Source organism: Hippoglossus hippoglossus, chromosome 7 (assembly GCF_009819705.1).
Source record: "Hippoglossus hippoglossus isolate fHipHip1 chromosome 7, fHipHip1.pri, whole genome shotgun sequence".
NCBI classification, from domain to species: Eukaryota; Metazoa; Chordata; class Actinopteri; order Pleuronectiformes; family Pleuronectidae; genus Hippoglossus; species Hippoglossus hippoglossus.
Window position 1 is genome coordinate 7,004,865 of NC_047157.1, and position 20,330 is coordinate 7,025,194.

General features: G+C 42.7%; 1 protein-coding gene across 2 annotated transcripts in view; it reads right to left on the minus strand.

Annotated features, from left to right (window-relative positions):
- The window catches only part of prex1 (phosphatidylinositol-3,4,5-trisphosphate-dependent Rac exchange factor 1), an 85,627-nt gene that overhangs the window by 9,953 nt on the left and 55,344 nt on the right, over positions 1-20,330 (minus strand). For both annotated transcript variants that reach the window (XM_034591677.1, XM_034591678.1), the window contains exons 17-33: positions 20,156-20,248; positions 17,932-18,080; positions 17,759-17,844; positions 15,638-15,777; positions 13,440-13,584; positions 12,336-12,511; positions 11,838-11,999; positions 10,905-11,115; positions 8,920-9,205; positions 8,063-8,278; positions 4,458-4,546; positions 3,767-3,849; positions 2,709-2,799; positions 2,444-2,572; positions 2,188-2,229; positions 1,009-1,226; positions 343-445 (exon numbers count right to left, since the gene is read on the minus strand). In XM_034591677.1, coding sequence (XP_034447568.1) covers positions 343-445; positions 1,009-1,226; positions 2,188-2,229; positions 2,444-2,572; positions 2,709-2,799; positions 3,767-3,849; positions 4,458-4,546; positions 8,063-8,278; positions 8,920-9,205; positions 10,905-11,115; positions 11,838-11,999; positions 12,336-12,511; positions 13,440-13,584; positions 15,638-15,777; positions 17,759-17,844; positions 17,932-18,080; positions 20,156-20,248 — 2,419 coding nt within the window. The remainder of the gene's footprint in view (positions 1-342; positions 446-1,008; positions 1,227-2,187; positions 2,230-2,443; positions 2,573-2,708; positions 2,800-3,766; positions 3,850-4,457; positions 4,547-8,062; positions 8,279-8,919; positions 9,206-10,904; positions 11,116-11,837; positions 12,000-12,335; positions 12,512-13,439; positions 13,585-15,637; positions 15,778-17,758; positions 17,845-17,931; positions 18,081-20,155; positions 20,249-20,330) is intronic.

The following is a 20,330-nucleotide window of genomic DNA, read 5'->3' on the forward strand; positions in this document are numbered from 1 at the left end:
GCCACGTGTTTTAGAACTGCTCTGAAGTTTAAATGACGCCCTGAACAGCCTGTCAGGAGGAACCATGTTATCTGTAATGAAAGGACAAAGAGACTACATGCTCTGCCCTTGTGTAAGATGATTTATGGATCCATTATAGTGTTGTTTTAGCTCCCTATTCAGTCGCTCCTCACTGAAACGAAAATTAAATCTGCAATGGCAAAATGACAATTTCGCCCTCAATAGCTACCATAGATCCATATAATGGAACTTTATTCGGAGTTGGTGAAACCATACAGCTGCTGATTAGCAGCCGTCTGGTTTGAATGGGCCAAGTCAGTCTTTGTTGGTGTAGTCTCTTACTTGCGACTAGACACTCGTCCTCCAGTGGCCTGAAGAACACAGTGACTTTGTCCAAGTCCAACAGGGCCGCCTTGGTATCTTCCAGCATGGTCCGCTCCTCCTTCTGTCAGAGGAGAGAAAAAAAACGTTCAGAGGTCGCGCCATGTGGGTTTTGATAGTTGTGACGACAGCTATATGGCAAGAAATCTATAAAAACCCAGGGTATTTGATTTAGTGACACATTACCAACGTGGATACAACAGGAAATACACACAATGATTAAGTTTGTTCGCGGATCTAGGATTTTTCTAAATCAGGCGCCATACAGGGGCCAAAATTTACACTGAGGGGCCAATTATATGTCCAACATCCAGGCAAAATTCCAGATTTAAGTGCACATTCAAATTTAAGTCGGCCCTTGTTCACTGTTAGCTGTGTAGCTTTGATTAAAAACCACACATGATTGAGTATATTTTGAAAATTGTTCCTTGTTCAAGCACATTGAGTTCTTCAAAAAAGATAAAATTCTTACTAATCTTCATATTTACTGTTAGTATTGTTAGTAAGTGACTGGACAGGGACACTCCAAGGGCCAATCAGATATCAGTTCGGGTCAGTGCACCTGGATCCACCCCTGGGTGAGATCTCATCAACTTGTATCACAAATTAAAAACCCTCTGTCCTCACCAGGTGCGGTGCTAGCGAGGACTGGAAGTGCAGCAGAACACCAATGACGGATATTTGCTCCATCCACTTGCGGCTGGTCTCTTTGCCGTCTTCCTGGTACTCGCCAGCGTTGTTGAAGCGCGACCGGAGCGCCGCCAGCAGCTGCTCGGCCAGCGTGCACAGGGCGCCCGTCACCGCCTGGCAGAAGATCACATCCCGGCGCAGCTGCAGAGACGTGTCTGGTGGTGTGGGGTTGGACAGTGCAGTGGAGCAGGTACAGAGAAAGGGGGTGTAGGGAGTGTAGGGAGAGAAGAGGGGAGTCAGGAAGACAGGCAAAGGAGAACAAGGTGAGAAGGTCAGTGGGCAGGAGAGGGTAAAGCACTCTAACCGTCCTCGATTTAACATGTCTTGGACTTGCTCCTATACAAATACTTAATTCCATTAGCCTGACAGCCCCTGAGAGCATGTGTCCCATTAACTATCACCATATGCCACCGTGCAAAGTTCAAAGTGATTGGAGCATCATGTGCCTCGACACCGAACCTTTTCTGTACAAACACATCGAGCAACTGGCCTCAACCTGGAAATGATCCCGCTCTGGAAAAGGAAAGCTTTTCTGACAACTCTGACTTTTTAGAATTATTAAATTATACTGGAAACTAAGTAAATTTAAACATCTGCTTCATGTTTGGCAATGAAGCAGATGTGAAGAAATGAAAACATACATGACATGGGGCTATTATATCCACTATAAATGTAAAAAGTGGATATGCTTATTTTAAGAGCTGGTGTCACTAAATTAAAAGAAATAGAGATAATAAAAGTACAGCCTGATTAAAGGATGTATATTTCTACATAAACAGAATCATGATATTTTAAATAAATCATTTGAAAATTAATCATCCTTTGAAGATTTTTTTAGGACCTACAGATGTCCTGAGGTAGAACTGGCTGTAATTTCATATGATGGATGATCTCATTTGCAAATTGCTCTAAACTGCAATCATTTAAAAATACTCCACTTATGAGACCTTTCCTGCTCGAGTTCTGCTGAGAGATTGCACAGCCTGTCTTCACTTCTCTTCTGGTAATTTAATGGAAGATTAGAGCCGGGCTCTATCTAGTCTGATTATCTGCCACTACTGTGCTCTAAATATCAATATGAACTGGTTCCTGTCTAACACTGATATGTCACTCTACCTGTGCACTTGAGCAGAGCCAGGAGAAGCTGGTTCTTTCCATCTGTAGGGGCAGAAGGAAAACAAGTTGGAATGACTGATTGAAACTGTATACGTCCACATGGCTGGAGAGTGTACATGTGCCGTGTGTGTGTGTGTGTGTGTGTGTGTGTGTGTGTGTGTGTGTGTGTGTGTGTGTGTGTGTGTGTGTGTGTGTGTGTGTGTGTGTGTGTGTGTGTGTGTGTGTGTGTGTGTGTGTGTGTGTGTGTTCAACTAACCGTCCACGAATCTCTGCAGGCTCTCCACCAGGGTTTTGATAGAGCTGGGTAGGTTCCAAGGGTCTTCCTGAATGTTCTTTTGGATGACGTAGCGACAACGAACTGTCCAGTCCTCGGTCTGGCGAAACTCTGTTCACATAAAAACCAGGAAATGTGTGACGGTGCGTGTCTGCTGTGTAACAGAATCAAGGCGACACAAACCAACACACGGATACACACACACATAGTATAAGCATGTGCACACAGACATAAACAAAATATGTACCTGGTTGGCTGTGGTCAGAATAAAAGTGCTTGGTCTCCTCACAGGCCTTGGTCATGGCAGATCCTTTCAGTAGGCTGTTGATGGAGTCAACCTTTGTGCGGAAATAAAAGCGCACACACACAAATCGTCAGGTAATCAATCAGACTTTCTTCAAACCTCATTCTCCACACGCATCAACTTCCTTTCTTCTGCCTGCTACCTCATTTCTTTCTGTCATTCAAACATACACACATGCTCACACACACTTACAACTCTGCAATAACTTTTAACTTTTAATCTGGGTCTTTCAGCACTAACGACAACAAGGCTTGAGTGTGTTTGCAAGCCCCATGAGCTGCTGTTTCCATGTGGAAAAAAGTATACCAGTCAAAGAGGGTGTACCCCACGTGGAGTCAAACAACATCAAATGTTGGTTAGAGGAGAAAAAAAGGAGGTATGGATGTCTTTAACTGAATCCACATATCAGTTAAAGTCAATGTGTGTGTGTGTGTGTGTGTGAGAGTGAGAGGAGAAAGAGGGAAAGGTGGGGGAAAGAACAGAAAGAAAGGAAGTCAAGTGAAAGATGAGAGAGAGAAAAGCAAGATCCTGACCAGAGGACAGACGGAGCTCCAAGAGGTAACTCGGCACAGATGTTGACTGATTACTATCACAATCATCTGTTCCAAATGGTTTGGCAGAGGGGGGTGGTTAAAGCTGACATGTGTGTGTGTGCGTGTGTTATTTTTTCCTTGTCTTATATGTCTTGGCTGTATTTTAAACTGCAGTTTAGTTGGTCCACATTTAAAGATTTTGTATCAATTTTCATTTGACTAGGGTTAAAGGTAGGGTTGGTAATTTGTTTCATGACCGGAGTCTTCAGCAGGAGAGACACACACCACTGAAGCAGAGATGAAAGTCAGACATAAGTGAACAAGTCACAGAAAACGTATCATTTGCATTTGTTCACAGTGCTCTTGCTAACTTTTCCAGGATTACCAACCCTAGCTTTAAGGTTTTGGTAAATGAATTAGCGATGCTAAAACACGCAATGGCACCTTGCCTGCACAAATTCAGCTTACCTGGTTGAAAAGGTGCTCCAGGCAGCCGTGCAACTTGTCCTGTTTGTCCGAGGGAATCCTCATGTCACATGGCAGCTCGTCCCCTGGCAGCCGATAAAACACCAAACAAATGGACGGGGAGGGATCAGACTTTAGGACACCGGTGCTCACTTCTATTTGACCATCTGCACGTTTCAAAAAATCTCTATCCATCTGTTAATGTAAATTCTGATGCTCTGAATTACAGGCTGTTGATTAAAACAATGTGATGATAAACACATAATGAGCTATGTGACTGGCGTCTATGAAATGTTGGATCTAAAATATCTGACCACAGTCTCCTCATATCATATCAACAGCATTGCCATGATATGTGATCATCACCACCACACAGTAAAGAGAAATAACAAGTTAGAAACTACTAATCTATATCTATGCAAACATGCATTATTTATTGTCTTTGTTTGACACACAGGAATCGTATATCTGCCTCAGCCTAGCTTATGTCGTTTATCTTGAATTCACTTTTTCTCATGCATAGGTTCTGAACTGATCATTGTTTCATTTGGAATATAATGTAAAAAGCCAAAAGCAACACAAAATGTGTAGCTGACAAAATATTCCAGTACTGCAGATATCACAGTGAGCCATAAACATCAAAGATGGCCAGAAAAAACAGAGTTTCCTTTCATGCCATCCGTTCATTGCTTACCTGATCCCATCTCATCGCTCCCCAGGTACGAGCTGTTACTCCGCACACTGGTGTAGGACAGGACCGAGTCTCTGTTGCTGTTGCATTCACTGCAATAACGCACAAAACATACAAACACAAACATTAAAAATGTGTTATATACGTGGAGAAAAGGGTTCATTCCAATGTTAAACCACAGAAGGGATTTGTGTGTGTCTTGTAATTATGCTGCCACACAATCCCTCTGATGTAAAGGCCTTTTCTGATTTACAGTATGTGAGACCGAAGGTAATTAAATGTTTCTCACAGTAACAACCGGCCCCTGGTTGACACAAAGAAGCATTCACTCAACTGTGGCTGTATTAAGACTCCAAAACATTGGACTGATAATAAATACTGTACATACATTAGAATCAAACTGTGGACTGGAGCTCAGCTCAGCTACTCTTTCATAAACACATACTCTTTTCAGTGCTGTCTGTGTGTTATGGCTCAGTTATCAGTCTACTTCTTTTCCCCCCCTAGGAAAGTTTTATAAAAAAAGAAAAAGAAAAAAAGACTTAAGTCTGGCATTTATATGTCATACGTGGATCGACATGATTACCGGGCGCATGTGAGAGATTTATGTGGCTCAAAATTATACATCGCTTCAAGTGAGCACGCTGGCGATCCCCTCAGAGGAGCGCTGAGTGATTCACAGGTTGATTTGCATGACTAATGGCCTAGGGGCGACTACAGCTACAATATAACAACATCGGCTTTGTCTGACTTTACCGTTATCCGGCTTGGCTTGATGAAAAAGTGGGGAGTGTCAGAGGTGGGTATCAACCTGCCGGGTTGTTCTGTGGTGCCTAACATGTGTGAATATGTGTTTGTGTTGCAAAGGAATGAGACTACATCAGAGCTGCTGCAATAACAGGGAGAGAGTTAGTATAATGATATTTTAGTAGTCTGGCTTGAATTCTCTGCTGGCTTTCACCCATAAAAACACACCATAATAAACTAATATATGGGAGTGTGCTGGTAAATGTTCTTGTCTTTGTCCTCTTCACCTCAATCAACTTCATCTTATGATATTTCAGTCCTCTCATTGCGTCCCTCTTCATTTGTTTCCAAATATACACACAATCCCCACACAATGTCCCTGTATTGTTCCCCTTCTGGCTGCTTCTGCATGGAGAGTTGTGTTTTCCAGCTGAATGCTTAGACATACACACTCGGTCTATCACGCACAGAGACACACAAGAGGTGATTTCCAAATTTAGCTTCACACACCTCCTGCCAAATGTGTGAGCACCACTGTGACAATTATCCTGCTTGTAATAGTAGCAGATCTGGCGTAAACCTAAAACAAACGCGCCAACACACACAAACGCACACACACACTTGCATTAAGATTTACATAGGGTGATGTATTCACAGCTTGAGCTACAGGTGAGAATGCATTCACAGACACATGGAGAACACATTGCCATCCCAGTGAACAGCTCATTAACGGCTGCCTCGGAGGCTCCTTCTTTAATTGTAGCTTGTAGCCATGTCTCATTTGCATACCGTCTATTGCTATATGGACTGGCCATATGGGGACCAATGTTAATACTACACTTGAGCGTGGGTGTGTGTTAATGGACATATTGTCCAACAATGCAATTCACAGGGAATACAACTTTTTGTGCCTGAGGAAGACAAGAAAAGCTGAATCTTGGATTGATTTTAAATGATCTCTTCTCTGAGTAAACAGCAGTAGTGTACAGGTTTATTTAGCACCAGGGAGGGACAAAAGATCAGTTACTAACACTTTCTGATGCTGCAAGTGAAATGAAATGACTCAAATGCTTCTGAATCTACTCACTCTAGATATGAATGGACACCAGTCAAAAGGTCTTAACAGCAACACACTTGAACACTAATGATTCATGACAGACACATTGTACCAGACTTGGAACAGACGCTCACACACAGTCTGAGTGTGTGTGTGTAGAAGAAACCAGTTTCTCCTTGTCCTTGTTCTCACATTATGTTCCTCAGGCTGTGCTCGGCCCGTGACCTCCGACTGTTTAACTCCACTGTGGTCTGTCACCACCTCAAGCTTTAATGTCTGCTCCTCTCAGCAGGACTCTAAAAAAAAGAGATACGCCCCCTACCTCTAAAACACAGTAGCACTTTTATTCAAATCCAAAATATTACAAGTGGGACGATTCATCTACATACACGCGTTGCACTGCTACCTTCAAGAGTGTATTTATTTTTTACCACCGGGCTTCTAAACCCTGAGTAAACACCTCACTATGTGTGTGTGTGCATGTGTGTTTACCACACACACACAACAGCCTACATTTTCCTTTACATTTTAATGCGATGAGGTAGTTGCGTTTCACATGCCGTGGCCGGGCTATAATGACAGACTGGGTGAGGAGGCCGCGCCCCAAACATTTGGCTGTATTATACACCAGCCCACCGCACCAACAACCAATAACTACATCTTAGTGGGTGGTGGAGGGTGGGGCTCAGTTGAGCACTGCCCAATGAACTGTACAAAAACACACACACACACACACACACACACACACACACACACACGCACACAAAACACAGAAACATCTGAATGAACTCGCAACAAGCAAATGACATAACCAGATCTGACCAAAACATTTTGAAGTCATTTTTAGCTCTCCATCTTGGTTAAAATGCCAACATCTGGAATGAGTTGCAGCCTCCAATGGGGGGAAATGAGCAGCATTACAGGGGTTTGAATGTTTTATGGAGTCCTGTTAGAAATGTAGGTGTAAAACGATGGTGTCCCATGTCTTCTTTGCTATATCTGGTTTATATTAGGTTTTTTCACAGCATCAACAATTAATAGTGATTTATATCGAGCAGCTTATTGAGAAACAAAGATGGAAAATATGATTCTGTAATATTAGATTCTACTGGATTCAGAAAGAAGCATTCTTTTTTTAAGCTAGTCAGGTTCCAGTTTCTACAACTGGAAACCAAGGTAACATTTTAAATTCAACTTGAGCCAGTTTATGGAGTCTGTTTTTTCTTGAGTCGTTTTCAACTATGTATTCTGGAGAATGTGGACCAATTGGGTTTGGACACAGCAGGAGATTCTTTACTCAGACGCGTTCACAACGGCACAGAAATCTCTGGAGTGTTCAGTTGAGGGTCGGTGCAGCGGGCAGAGGTGCGAGGTAATTAAATAATTCCGCTGCAGAAATCACATGCTTTTGTTTACAGCACATCCACACCGGCGTCAGACATTATTGCCGAAATCTCTCTTGACATCTGCATCGGTGTCTTCTTCGTTTATCATCCTCATATATTTGAATTTCTAAGTCTGTTTGTTGTTTTTTTAACCATCTGTTGCGTGTTAGAAACATCTTCAACAACCCCACTTGCTCTCAGTGAATCCTCCAGAGGATCTCCTGCCGTGATCTCACATGGGTTCATTCTGAAATTAAACACAGTATTTACTAGGGGGCTGGAAGGAGAAACTCTGCAGAAAGTCCCGAGCCTCTCACTCGAACATTTGCGCTCTCACATCAAGCCCCTCCAGAGAGTGGCAGGAGAGTGCAGTGCAGGTCTGAAAGCAGCTTTAGCGACACAGTCTTTAAACCAGTTACCTGTAGGAGTCCCTGTAGCTCATCGTGTCGTGACCCGAGTCCTCCTGGTCCTCCTCGTTCACCTTGAAGCAAACTCTTTTAATGCCTCCTTGCTCCACTTTGTCCTGGTCACAGCCGTCCTCGCAGGGGGCCAGAGACGGCTGAGATGGTTCGTAGACCGGAGGTTCCCCACCTTCCCCTTGGAGCTGTGTGGGCTCGGTGATAGATGACAAGAGGCTAAAGAGGAAAAGGATAGAAAAAAACAATATACATGGTATCCTGAGCATCAACACAGTATTATTCTTACTTTTAAATACAGTAATCCCACCTTCACTATCCAACACACACATCTTCACACCCCTTCCCTCAGCACAGACACACAATATGCGTATTTTTTCCTTGATGTTATCCGGGCCTCACTCCCTGTTCCTGTACTGGGCCCGGCCCATAAATATTTTGGGCCTGAAGAATGTTCCTTTTGTAAATCCTGAGCTTTAAATAAGGAAAAGGGCAGACAGACAAAGAGAGGCTGACGAACAGCCTCGGGAGGCCGATGCAGGGATAACAGCTCAAAGCTATTTATGCAAAGAGCTCGAAATGTCACTATGAAGGCTATGAAAATCATCAACTTGCATATAAACACCATTCGCCTGCCAATATTTGATAATATCACCAGCTGCTGAAGCTGAAAAATACTTTCTGAATGGAGTAAACGCTTTTCTTTTTATTAGAAAGATGACACTTGTCAACGGGGTTAGCGATGAGAGGGTAATATGGAATCAGATCAAAGAAACAATAATATCCAAATTAATATTAAAATGGGTTTATGCTTTTCTGTTGCACAAGATCAATGTATTTATATTTTTGGTGACACTTACACATCGATCTGCGCGACATACTGCTTCATTTCCCGCACAGCAACATCCAGGCGGCTGTACAAGTGAATGTAGGCGTCCTGGGTCTCTGTGTCCTCCTGTTTGAGCAGGAAGCTCAGACCACCTTCGCCATGGCCACTCCGTCGACTGTCCGTCAACCCCTCGCCTCCGTCCAGGGCCACGTCCTTGTTGCCATCAACCTCATCCCCTTCTAGGCCGGAACAGTTCCAGCAGGGAGCTCCCATGCTGGTCACACAATGCTGGGTGTGGGACATAGGGTTCAGTAGTGCTACAGGAAAGGAAAGCAAAGGAGAGGAGAGGAGAGGAAAGGAAAGGAGAGGGAGGAGAGGGGAGGAGAGGAAAGGAGACAGGAGAAAGAACATATTAGTAGTGGCTGAGTAAAAAAAACCTTCACTCTCAACAATTACATTTAGCCCAGATGTCCAAAACCTATGAAGTAACACTCTTGTCTGTTCTCCATTTGAACTTAATGGAAAACAACTTCTCAAAGTGCACTTGCAAGTGCGAGTGATGCGCACAGCGAGAGCAGGATTAAAAAAACTTCTTTACTTTGGTTGAATGCCAAACTTAGATATAATAACCTCAGATGTATCAAAACTGCTGACGGATTATATTCTTCCTATGAACCCGGGAGTATATGCTATTAGTGCAGAACACAGTGAGCAGAAAGCCCTTAAGACATTTTATATACATTCCAGACATTCTTTTAATGCCCAGAGTAATAACGCAGGAATCTTTCACCTCAGGTAATACACCTCATCATTTTATTCAGTTTCTAATTGCAGCACTAAAGGCTGGCTATACTCTCGCTGGAGAAACCATCATCCCTGTGGCTGTCTGCAGAACACATAATGAAAAACACCAGAGCAGAAGTGAACATCTCACCAGTGCAACTGCGAGGCAGATGTCTCACTGGCAGCTGGTGCAGAGAGGACAGAGGAGGACGAGGCAAACTGGAACAATGTAAGCAATGCTAAATGTCTGCTGTCTAGACAGCTGTATTGCATTTCATCTTTGCAGAGAGTAGCAGGAGTTCAGCGTTTAAGCCTCGAGACCCTTCGTTAATATCCAGCTGCATCATAATAAAGTCATGTAGATGCGAGACAGGACACTACTTTTTGTATCCATGGATTAAAGGTTTATCTTGTATTTTCGTCTCTCTCTCTTGAAATGATTCCATGGTGAATTTACATTCCACTTTCACTCGACCCCTTCCTCTCGCTTTCTTCTCTCCCCTTTGACCTCAACAGCAGCAGCAGCGAGTGAATGGCACACATTCCTACACTGCCTCCAGGCGCCGTCTTTGCTGACATCATTCATTCACTTTTCATGTCAATAACATGAGCATGGCCTGGAGCTAATGGAGACTTAATGGCAAACCACTCATCTAATTTACCATGAGAATGTGTTTTTGGAGACCTTACGGCTGCTGCGTGAGTTGGGGGCTGGTGATCCCATCCCGGTGCTGCAGCATTTGAAATGGTCATAGAGGGTAATTAGTCAAAATGATCACTGAGACCATGTTAAGTAGGTTACGCTGTATTATCATGAAGAGGTTGGATCTCAGTGAAGCTTGGATGTGGCAGTGGATATTTGACAGAGATTGAGCTAATGTTCAAATCTTCTTGGAGAGAGTTGTGTGTAAAGCTGTTTTCAGACATGAACTCCAGAGGATGTCCGCATAATTGAGGCTGGACATTTTGCAGTTTTGTGTCTGTTGCGTTTTAGAAATGGCATCAACACATCCACTCACGCGTGCGGAGGATCTCCTGCTGTGTTGCAACATCATCTCATCGGACATTATTCTGAGTTTTTACAAGGGGGCTGTCTGGAGAAACTCTGGAGAATGTCTGAAAGCTCTCACGCGGACATTTGCGGTCTCACATACAGCCCCTCTGGAGAATGTCAGGAGATTATCTGGAGCTCAGTGCATGTCTGAAAGCAGCTTGTGTGTGTGCTGTCTCTACCTTGATCAGGGTCCAGGCCAAACAGGGAGTTTTTGCGCCCAAAGCGGATGCTGAAAGTCCTGCCGGAAGAGGTAGCACACTTGGGGTAGGAAACCTGCATCAGGTTGATGTGGCAGTTGGTGGGAACAAAGTCCATGCAGCCCAGTGGGTGAGGGTGAACGCCGGCCTGCCTGAAGGAGGGCCACACCTTGTTCCTCAGCTCCAGGGCAAACTGGGTTAAAAAAAGGAAGGAAGGAATGATGAATAAGAAAGGTGTAGAGAAAGTTTAGTGAAAATACAAACTGCATGTGACTGACAGCTCTCATATAAGTAGTGCATGATTCTAATAATCACTGACAAAACATTGTCACTGTAGCAGAAAACATGACATGGAGATTCAATAATGTAATGTATTGCCCAAGAGCTCTTCAAATTGAAGGTTAAGGACAAGTACATTCTAAATATCAGATGTATTATTCAAGCTTTAAAAGTGTATAGAGATTTGGGAGGGGCGATATTTGATCATATTTATGAGAGTGCTGTATAGACACTGACGTTTGACCTAAATCCAAACATGAATATATAAAAAAGAATGAGTATTGACATCAGTAACACGGTGTTTGACCCACTTTCACACTCCACAGAGAAGCCTCTAACAACCTTAGCTGTTGTAAACACTTTAAAAAGCATGCGAGTGTCTGGAAAATAGGAGCCAGTAAGAAATATACAGAGAAGAAGAGAGATTATAGATCTTTTCAAATAAATGTGGGGATACTGGTGTGAAAGTCAACAACGGAACTTGTGTTTTTAAGGTCAATGGCAATGAGCAGAGGACATATTTATGTATAACAATTCACATCTGGTTTGACAATATATATATATATACATACATGTTCTGTAGTTATGAATATATGTGCAATATGTTTAAGAGAAAGTAGAATTGTGTCGTTGTACCTGTTGATAGCTACTGATACGGCGTCGGATACTCTCCAGCTTGGTGTCACAGATTTGTCTGAACTCGAACTGAGGCATGGTAACTACTCTGTCGCTCTGGGAGATGAGCTGGCTGCAGTTACGAACAAAAAGGCTGTCGTCACCACAAAATGCCTCCAGGATCTGTAGAAACACGAAACATCAGTGAGGATGGACCACTCCTACAGACAAAGTTTATTCAGTCACAATCAAGATAAAAATCAAATTCTGAGTAACATTAACAACTGAAACCACAAGTGATGCCAAATTACCCTTTTGCTGCTTTTAGATCTTGTCAATAGTAATGTAATAAAACAACTTATTATCAATGACCTACAAACAGGGAAACCACCAGGTTGGGATAAGTGGAAAAACAACCGTAAGTAAGTAGTATGACTTGATGGCTGATCCCTGAGTTGTATTCTAGAATACGTAGCTGTCAGCTAACCCAAATACTTCACCTCATCTTTTCATAACTACCTTAGCAGTGAGGTTGAAGCAACCTTTGGGCTCCACAACCTTCTCCAGCACGTTGCTCTTTATGCCGGCAGTGCTGACATACTCGTAGACCACGCCGTGCTCCTGGTGGACGTTATCCACCGTCAGACTGACCAGAGGCAGCTCATCGGAGAGGGAAAGCCTCCCTAGCCGGTAATCTGTGGAGCACAATATTAAAATTACTCAATACATGTCATTTGAATAAACTCAAGTTAACCATTATGAAGTCAGGAGGAAGAGTAGAGGTAGAGTCATGCCACATGTTATGTTAGTAGCACCTCATCAGCTCTGGGTAGAAATACAATGATTTTATAAATCCCTTTAGCAGTGACGCAGGTGAAAGTACACAGTGTACTCTACATATGTCAAGTGTGCCTCCTCTGCCAGCTCTGTCGGAAAAACTGGCCACTTAGTGTAAATACAGTAGGAAAACCGAAGGTTACTGGATGACGTCCTGTGACTGTAGTGTGAGCATATGTAATTTTCAGCAGTGAATTTTCTATTTCCAGAGCAAATTGCCGAGTGCTGAACCCACTTTTCACTGCCACTGTAACTATGACCCGATTCAGATGTCATCTGAAAAGGCTATCGAGGTGGAAAATATTGTTCTATGTAACATTTTTGGCAGAGACAGAAGTTAGTTTTTTTCCTGACATCGAGTCTGCAATTAATCTGTGATCACGCACAAAGCTGCTACAGTTCATAATACAGGACACTCCCAAGTAACGCTCATGTTGTTCAGGTATGTTTTGCTGCAGGATGGGCCACACATGAAACTTGCTCTGTAGTTTATAAGCCCTACATCTGGTAAAGAGGCCTTGTTTTTCTGTTTCAAAGTATTGAACTTTTTCTCTTTTATAACAGTAGTAATAATAATAATAATAACAGTAGTAATAATAATAATAATAATAATAATAATAAGGAATTTGAAGATAACATTAGGGCACATATACAAAAATAAAGTGTTACAGAAAAAAAAATGTAATGTCAGATTTTATAATATTCTTCAGTTTAACTAAAGAGAAGATACATGTGCACTCAAAGGCTGTAACTAACAATTCACTTTTTCACAGGAAGTAACATCACCTTTTCCATTGGTGGCGTTCCCCTCCTCGTGGTCCGATCCGTTCTCCACTGGATAAGGACTGAAAGGACTCTCCTCCTTCTCACCTTCGCCTCTGTCTCTTTGCAGCTCCTCCACATCCTCAAAGGCCCGGTACACCCACTGGCACTGTGGGAAACAGATCAACGCTGAACAATAAGACTTTACTTCTAATCTGCCATACTGTGCATCGTTATTCGGTGTAGTGAAGTGAAGGAGACAGTGAGAATGAAATGAGCAGAAAGGGACAGAGATACAAAATCTTGTGACGATAAAAAGCCAAAGCATGAAAAAGAAAGAATGTGGATATTGGTACATTTACATGAAGGCATTTTATGCAACAGATTTGAGAGGAAATAATCTCAAGTATTTGTGCGCCATGGACACAGACACTTCACCTGACAAGCATGTGAGTCTCAGTGTCTAGAAAGTACAATCCATTTAGAAATATATTGACAAGATGATAGATTATACATATCTTTTGTATGTGAGGATACTGATGTAAAAATGAACAACAAAACTGCACTTTTCAGGTCAATGTGAATGAATAGGGGACAGATTTAATGTAAGAATTACAATTCATCTGATTTGACAGTTTATATGTACTATAATTATCAACAGTAGAATTGCGTATATCTGTAATATGCAGTAAATCTTTATGAGGTTTAAAATTAGGAACTGAGTGGAGGAGGAAGTGAGTGTGAAATGAGCAAAGCTGACGAGACAAAGCAGGATTTTGGTATATTTAGGTGAAAGCGCAGCAGAATGGGAAGGAAATAATCTTAAGTATTTATTCCGTGCGGGAACTTTTCACCTGACAATGAAGTCAGGGCTGACTGCACCAGCCTGAACTCAGCAGTGCAGTCAGCCACATCAACAACATCCTGGTAATTTCTCCTGCTGGTAAATGAACCCGCGAATGTATACTGGAAGAAATCCAAAATGAGTATGAGTCTGTTCACTGTTCACTTAGAGCAGAGGGGGTTTATCAGAAGAGTCAGTCGGACTCAGAAAACTAAACGCTGCGCTTTATACAGTGAGGAGGACATCCTACTCTGTCTGCAGCCTTGTGAAATACTGCCTGTAGACATGGATTGCTGCTGCAGGAATGTCAAAACAACCCGGTGGGAGTTTGTCATTTTAGACGTTAGCCATGTAAAGCCAAGTGTAAATACAAGTGTCTAGTCCTGACCCAATTTGGAAACAGTGCTAAATATGCAATGATTACTTTAACACAGAATAAACCTTGAGCTTTCTTGGAAACAAGAATAGGCTGAAATACCATGGGGCTACTTTTTCCTCTTGGGGCAGGAGGGTATTTTGAGTTGAACAATATTTAACTCTCACTATGTGTCGCCTGCAGCGCCAGTGACAGCCAGTAATTTATGTTGGGAGATTACTAGGCCACCCAGTGTTGGAGCCAAGAACGCCGACAAAGTCGATGAAATCGCTGCAAAGTCGATGGAATCACAGAAGTGTGTTTCTTCTCAAACATTAAGTTGCTGTATCTATCTCCAGCTCCGCTAATTCTGTTTTATGATCCATCTCAGAGCAGGAATGTCTGGGTCACTGGGGCTTTCTGTGAACTGTCCCACATTGTTGAAAGATTAAGTAAATTAACTACCAATGCTAAAGCCAATTCTAATCATGATATCTCATGGCATTAAGTAGTTTGTATTATAAATAAACCATTCAGGAAATGTCCTGTTACAGCGAAAGCCATAGTAACACACAGAAGAACTGATAAGAGATTAGGAGATTTTTTTGACTGTCACTAGTTGTATTTGTTAAATATTCTCAATAAATCCATCCATTATCTATACTCATTATCCTCTGAGGGTCGCAGGGGGTGGTGGAGACAATCCCAGCTGACATTGGGCAAGCGGCAGGGTACAGGTTGGACAGGTTGTCAGTCCCCATCACAGGACCAAGATACAGAGACAAACAATTTACTCTCACATTCACAGATGAGGTCAACAAAGTCTGCATGTTTTTAGGACTGTGTAAGAAAGCTGGAGTAACCAGAGAAAACCCACACAAACATGGGGCGAACTAACCGGGATTTGTACCACGACTTTCTTGCTCTGAGGCAGCAGTGTGAACCACCGCACCATTGTGCTGCCCAATTCTCAATAAATGCCACATTTAAACTCTAAACTCCAGTTTTCCCTTGTCCCCTCACCGTCTGCAGGGGCTCCTGGTGCGTGTGCTGCGCAGCGAAGTGCTCCAGAACCTCGTCGTAGTTGCTGCAGTTGACGTTGTTGCCGTTGACTTTTAGGACGACCTGGCCGGGCTGGAGACCTGCCCCCGCTGCCTCCCAGCCTGCAGTGCGTCAACAGAGGGTAAGAGGTAAAGGGTCAGCGAGTGGTATAAATACAGCAGAACTGTACACAACACATTGGGCTATTACGGAAAACAAGACATTCGAGTAGGAGGAATAGAGGCCTTTAATAACTTGTGTCTCTGACGTCCGTTGTGTTATTTTTAAATGTTTAATCTAATTAAATTAGTTTATTCAATGACTTTTTTTTTTTAACGATATATTTGGGACTAAATTCCCATATCGGTAACTTAACCTCACTTTTGTTTTTCCAGGAAAAACAGAAAATGACTTGGCTCAGTGGTGTAACACACTGTCCCCGACCTACTAATGGCTTTACAGCCTGGGAGTCCAATCAACGCCTCCATCTTCTTCAATCTAAAAATACCAGGGCTGGCAACACTTCCACCCAAGGTACCAAGGATTACCAGACTTCAGGGCTACTTGACCCATGAATGGCTTGCACAGAGGGGGGCTGATTTAAGAAGAGAAAAAAAACACAAATAAAGACCCTCGAAAGAAAAAAAACATCATACACCAGCAGGGAGCCAGAAGTGATACAGGACACTGGAAAGACAGAAAAAGGGAGAAGGAGTGAGGAGAGAAAGGGAAAGTAGTCCTTCTGCCATAGTAGCCTAAAAAAAGATCACATTCCTTGGCCGAACAGCAGCTCCTCTCCTCTGTTTTTGTATGTGTGTCCTCTTCTACTCCTGTCTGGTTTACACATTGGGATTCATCCCTAATCCAACTTGTCATAAATCTCTCAATTTGCTAGTTCAAGACAGTGCTATGAACATCTGGTCAGAGGGTCAAAAGGAGAGAGAAGGAAAAATGAGATGGTAGAGAAAAGGTTTGGATGTTTTTTTTCAGTTACCTATTGTACTTTTCGCAACAGCTCTGATCCCACAGCATTGAGTTTGTCTGTGTGTGTGTGTGTGTGTGTGTGTGTGTGTGTGTGTGTGTGTGTCTGTCTATTAAGGGTCTGAACTCTGACCGTAGGCTGTCTGTCTGACAGGTGGCCATAAAAACCATAATGGAGGTTCACTAAAAGCAGAGCGTAACAGGTGGCTGGAGGCTTGAGTTACCTCATCTTTCCTTTGAATTTGTCTGAAATGATTTGTCTTTCTGACACCGTAAACAATTACCGACAGTGATGCTGCAATAACAAGGTCAAATTCTTAAAAATCGGTTGACAGACAGATCCAGCGTGAGTCACAAACAAAGTAAACGTCTGTTTTAATAGAATTCAAGAAAAATTCATTTTATCACATCTCCGTGGGACACGTGAACCTTGTAAACCACTCAGCAGATTAGCTTTCCATTACATAAAAAACTGATGCCGTCCTGTTCTTATATATATATATATATGTAGATGTATGTAGATTTAGGTATATTTCTTGTAACAGAAATCTATATTGTGTTTACATGATTTAAATTTATATTTTAATTTAGATGATGAAAAAAGTGACAGATTTTAAGTTTCCATATTTTAAGAAGCACGTCTGCATAAAAAAGATTTGTACTATCTAGTCAAGAAAGATCTGTATAAGCTATGATAAATTGCCTTAAGTGATGTCCCTTGCTTTCGGTTGGGGCTAAAGACACAAGTTTGAAAGTGAAAAATAGCTGCGGGTGCATTAGAAAGAAAAGAGCTCAAGTCATCAACTCTGCTAGAGGTTGGGAGCTTGAGGTTGCATTCAAATCTCCACCCGAGCTGTCAATTGTTGAGTAGCATTTAGGGTAATGTAGGTAATTAAAGGAAGCTCTCTGGTTCTGCTGCATCAGTTTCCGTTATATAATCTGTCCATCATAGTTCTGACAGTGTAATAGAAGTGCGAGGCTAAACTGATGGGAGTGCTCTTACAGAGAGTGAGTCCTTAACGTGTGTTATTCAACACATGAAGTAGTTATAATGAAATTCACCTAGAAAAAGCAGCGGGGTGATTGAACTGGCTCAAGGAGTCAGTCGAAGCTGTCACTCACCTTTCCTGACAGCATGGACATGAGGAGGGGCGGAGCCACACAGTCTGAACGAGAGGGTGTCTGGGTTGTCAGGGATCTTCACAATCCTAGAAGAGAAAAAAACAATGAGATCAATGTACATGTGTGGGAGCTTGAGTGCGTGCGTGCGTGCGTGCGTGCATGTGTTCCCTCACTCTTTGGCCTTGGTGGCGACCAGCAGTCTCAGGGAGCGTCGTATGCAGAAGGCTTGGCTGATCATGGTTTCCACCTCGGAGAAAGGCCTGAGGAACAGCAGGTCCTCATTGATGGTGTAGATCTTCCTGCCCACCTGCAGACCAGCCATCTGCACAGACAGACGAACAGATGGGGGACAGAATGCAGTTATTTTTAGGTTGCACTTTATTTCAACTCCAATCTAAACTTATAATTTTCAAATGGGGATCATTAAATTTGTGCATTATCACCCCCGTGTCCCAGTGAGATCTAAACTGTGTACAGCATAAGTCTTAGAAAAAGCATGATTAAAGTTTTTTTACCTGACTTGTTTATTACTCAGAATCAAGTCCCTGCTCAGTTCATTAGCCTCCAGGATGGAGTTGTATGTTTTTCTAGTAGACGTTGAGTCTGACAATAAAGAAGTAATTGAACCAAACCAAAACGAGAGAGAAAACCAGAGTGTACTGCTCAGTGTTTTAACAGCCTGTTCAGTCTTGTTATTCATCTTCCAGCCTAAGAAAAATATTTTTATAGAGAGTGCATATCAAGATTGGCTACCAGATAGGATTAAGCTGCATGATAAAGTCTGCTGCCTGTTGGATTTGCACACATTTCCTGAATGAAGGGTAACTTTCACATTTCTCTATCACTCTCTTTCTAATGTAGCCACAACTTTCTATTTTAAACCAGTGGTGAGTTATCAGATCCTGCTGAGTGTATGCTGACATGCAGTATAACAGTTGCACAAACAAATACACTGCACATGCTCTCAGAGAATCAAACACCCTCAGCTTTGCACAGTCAGATATCAGCTCCTAAAATCTTTTTTTCTTTTCTAATAACCAACAAACCACATCATTACATGCAGTCATCTTGCACATCTTCAGCCGCGTTGTGAGAATAATGCCGCCTCTGTACCCCCGCTGTGTGAGTCCAGTGTCCCGGGCACAGATCCGGTGGGGTGGCCTTGGCTTAGCCAGGCCCCAATTTTGGATTACGGCCCAAGATTGAGGTAGGAACGACTGGGAGGATTCACAGCCATCTGAATGTGGAGAGATGTATGTGTGGTGCGTGTGTGCGTGCATGTGATTAAACAGCATGGGTGCTGGTTTGCACGTGACTCTCTATAATAGTATCATACAGTGAAAGAGGCTAGTGTGCGAGTGAGTGTCTCTCAGCCCCTTTCAGAGCCCCATGGGAATCAGCTGAGCTTCATTCACTGGGCTGGCACACAGGCTGTGTCACAACTAGCAATCCTGTTATTTTGGCAAACAGGGGGCATGGGAGATGAATAAGAGAAAAAAAAGTGCAGGAGAGAGCAAAACTGAGAGGGTTCACTGTGGAGGAAGCAGGCAAAATAGAAAAGGAAAAGATTATCCAGAGAGTGACTGAGAAGAGGAGTAATGTGGGAAAATGAGTAAAATAACAGAAAGAAGTGCTTCAATAGAAGGCTCACAAGAGAAATTACTGTGAAATAAAGTGGTGGAGAGGAAGATGGTAAAACTCATGATGCTGAGGGAAAGGTTTTCAATCTCTGGACTCGTGGACGATCAGGGCATCATCCTGACGTTTTAAGAACGCTAGAAACATCATAGCAAAGGCAAAATCACAGGAAAAGAAAGAAGAATGGTCTTGCATTAGACATGCCATTGAAAGGCAGTGGTTGAACTGGGGGGGGGGGACGGACGACCCCCTGCGGGGCATAGACCCACTGCAGGGGGAGGGTGAAACTAGGTTAAATAAATATGATTGATGTTGGGAAAACACACAAACAGGAGTTTGCTGAAGAAGTCTCTGAAGTATGTAGCCACGGATATGACAGCAGCTATTCTTAGCGCCTGTTCATGAATATTATAGAATCGTAGATACTAATAATATACTGCGAAATTTAATATATGTATAGTAAAAGAAGAAAATAAATAATCATTTAGTTTTTAGATGTTTTGTCACGGCCTTATCTGCATTGAAGAAAATGTTGTGTGTGGGTGCGTGTGCATGTGAAGGTGATGCAACTAAGCATGTCTAATGGCTCTACTGCCAATCAGAAAAAAGTCCTGCATGGGGAATGGATGCAGACTGACAGCAGCCGTCCAAACAGTCGACAGCCATTACCTACTGGAACTAATATCCCGGGGCATGTGTGTGTGTGTGTGAAAATGTGTGTGAAAATGTGTGTGAAAATGTGTGTGTGCTGACCATTACCTCAGCATGGGAGCCCCTGGTGACAGATTTCACCACAATGGCCTTGTTTTTCTCCTCGATCTCAAAGCCGTAGTCCTCCTCCTCAGGGTGAATCTAGCACAGAGGAAATCACCTAATTACTGGCCCGTTTACACTGTTGACTGACGGCTTCTGCATCATGTGTAAGCAAATCTCT